Genomic DNA, 1,677 nt, shown 5'->3' on the forward strand with positions numbered 1-1,677 from the left:
CTGCTCTCACTCTTGACTTGTGTCCTTCCAACAACATCCAAGCTTCACTTCCATACGTTAGAGTTGGTATCACAATACTGTCATGCAGTGGCGGCGCCAGGAAATTTTCATTAGGGGGGCTGAGGAGGGGCTGGGGTAAAATGTGGGGGGGCTTCACAAAATGTCATGAAACTGAAGTGTTGATGGAAAATTGGTATGTACATATTCATAATATCCGAATGTACTGAGGTTCATTTTAGACACCTGTGCTCTTTGAAACTGCGGTGTTAATGTATAACATTTCTTATCTCATCAAAAATTCTGCCAAATGAAAGACATAAAACTAGCAAGGAAATTCAGATTAATGTATACGCAACATAATAACATTTATTATTTCCAGTTTATTCCATAAGATTGAAGTTTAACTCAATTAATTTAGACATCATGTGTAAGCAAGCAGTTAACATGACAGAAAAAAATTCTATGTAATGAAGTTAATACAGTCTGAAGAAGCAGAAGAATTATTAAATCAAGGTGTAACGACTGTCACGTTACTTTAAAACTATGCGCCTGTTCTGGTGATTGGCAGCAAATGTGTCTATAATGGCATCAATGTTCAGCTGTTTGGCCCTCCTAGAATTAATTGATATTACAGCAAGGTTACTGGTGCGGTTGTTGCCACTGCTGTTCCTCAAGTATGTCTTGAGGAGTTTCAGACATGAGAAGCTCCTCTCATAGGCAGCTGAGGTGACAGGGAGGGTCACTGCAATGCATACAATTTTATACAGATCTATAAAGGCGTCCTTGTATGGCTCCAGCATGGCTGCGAGCTCAAGTGGTGTGGACACTTCTAGGCCATTGTCTCCCTTCCTAGCTATTAGTCTTGTCAATTGGTGGACCTTCACTGCAAGATCACCCTCTGCCACTCCATAATTGGCTGCCATTCCTGACAGCGCATTTTTGTTCAGAAATGTAATGTGCTTAGGATTCAAGGCAGCAGCACCCATCAGAACATTACAGGCATCAGATGAAAATCGCCTGCTCAGCTCATTGAGCATTCTGTCTATGATGGCATAGAAGGTCCTTCTCCTGGCATCTGGTATAGCTCCATCCCTCTGACCTGTACTGGATGTTATGATGAATTCATCCAGGTGTCTGGGAGCAGATCGTTGTCTACCTGGACGCTCAGTCTCAGTGCGTATCCCAACTACCTTGCACAATTCCTCAGCAGCCTCCTCTAACTCCTTCCAGGCAGCTTCAGTCCTCATTTCTGTCAGTCCAGACATGACAGACTGCATCAAGTCCTCTGCAGAGGCCAGCTGAAGGTCATGTGACTGGAGGTGGTTTGACAGTTGTTTGGTCATCAGTAACACTTTTTCCATGGCCATCAGAATTGTCACAAATTGCTGATCTAGCAGGATGCACAGGCCCTTTGCCTCAGTGGCTGTGTGTGCATTGTCTCCCTCCATGAGACGTTTCAAGGTTGTCACTATGGCAGGTAGGGTTCTTTTCACTGCCAGACAAGCAGCATGTTGGAAGGTCCATCTTGTGTCAGTTGCTTCAACTCTATGTGCTGCCTTGTGGGATTTAATTCTTTTTGCACCTTTATAAATTCTTCATGTACTACTGACATAGAGAAGAACTTGTACAAAATCTGTATAGCCACAAAAAACTCTGCTGCAGCCTGGATATTGTGTA

The 1,677-nt window shown here is 43.3% G+C and overlaps 1 protein-coding gene across 1 annotated transcript; it reads right to left on the reverse strand.

Annotated features, from left to right (window-relative positions):
- Nucleotides 1-530: 530 nt before the first annotated feature.
- On the reverse strand, nucleotides 531-1,448 carry LOC145390102 (zinc finger MYM-type protein 1-like). Its single transcript, XM_080265164.1, has one exon. It carries the CDS (start codon nucleotides 1,446-1,448, stop codon nucleotides 531-533), a length of 918 nt encoding a protein of 305 aa, XP_080121290.1.
- Between the last annotated feature and the right edge of the window lie 229 nt (nucleotides 1,449-1,677).

Source organism: Coenobita brevimanus, unplaced genomic scaffold (genome assembly GCF_032717465.1).
Source record: "Coenobita brevimanus isolate Jiangsu-jjx unplaced genomic scaffold, ASM3271746v2 jjx.HiC_scaffold_2831, whole genome shotgun sequence".
Taxonomy (NCBI): Eukaryota; Metazoa; Arthropoda; class Malacostraca; order Decapoda; family Coenobitidae; genus Coenobita; species Coenobita brevimanus.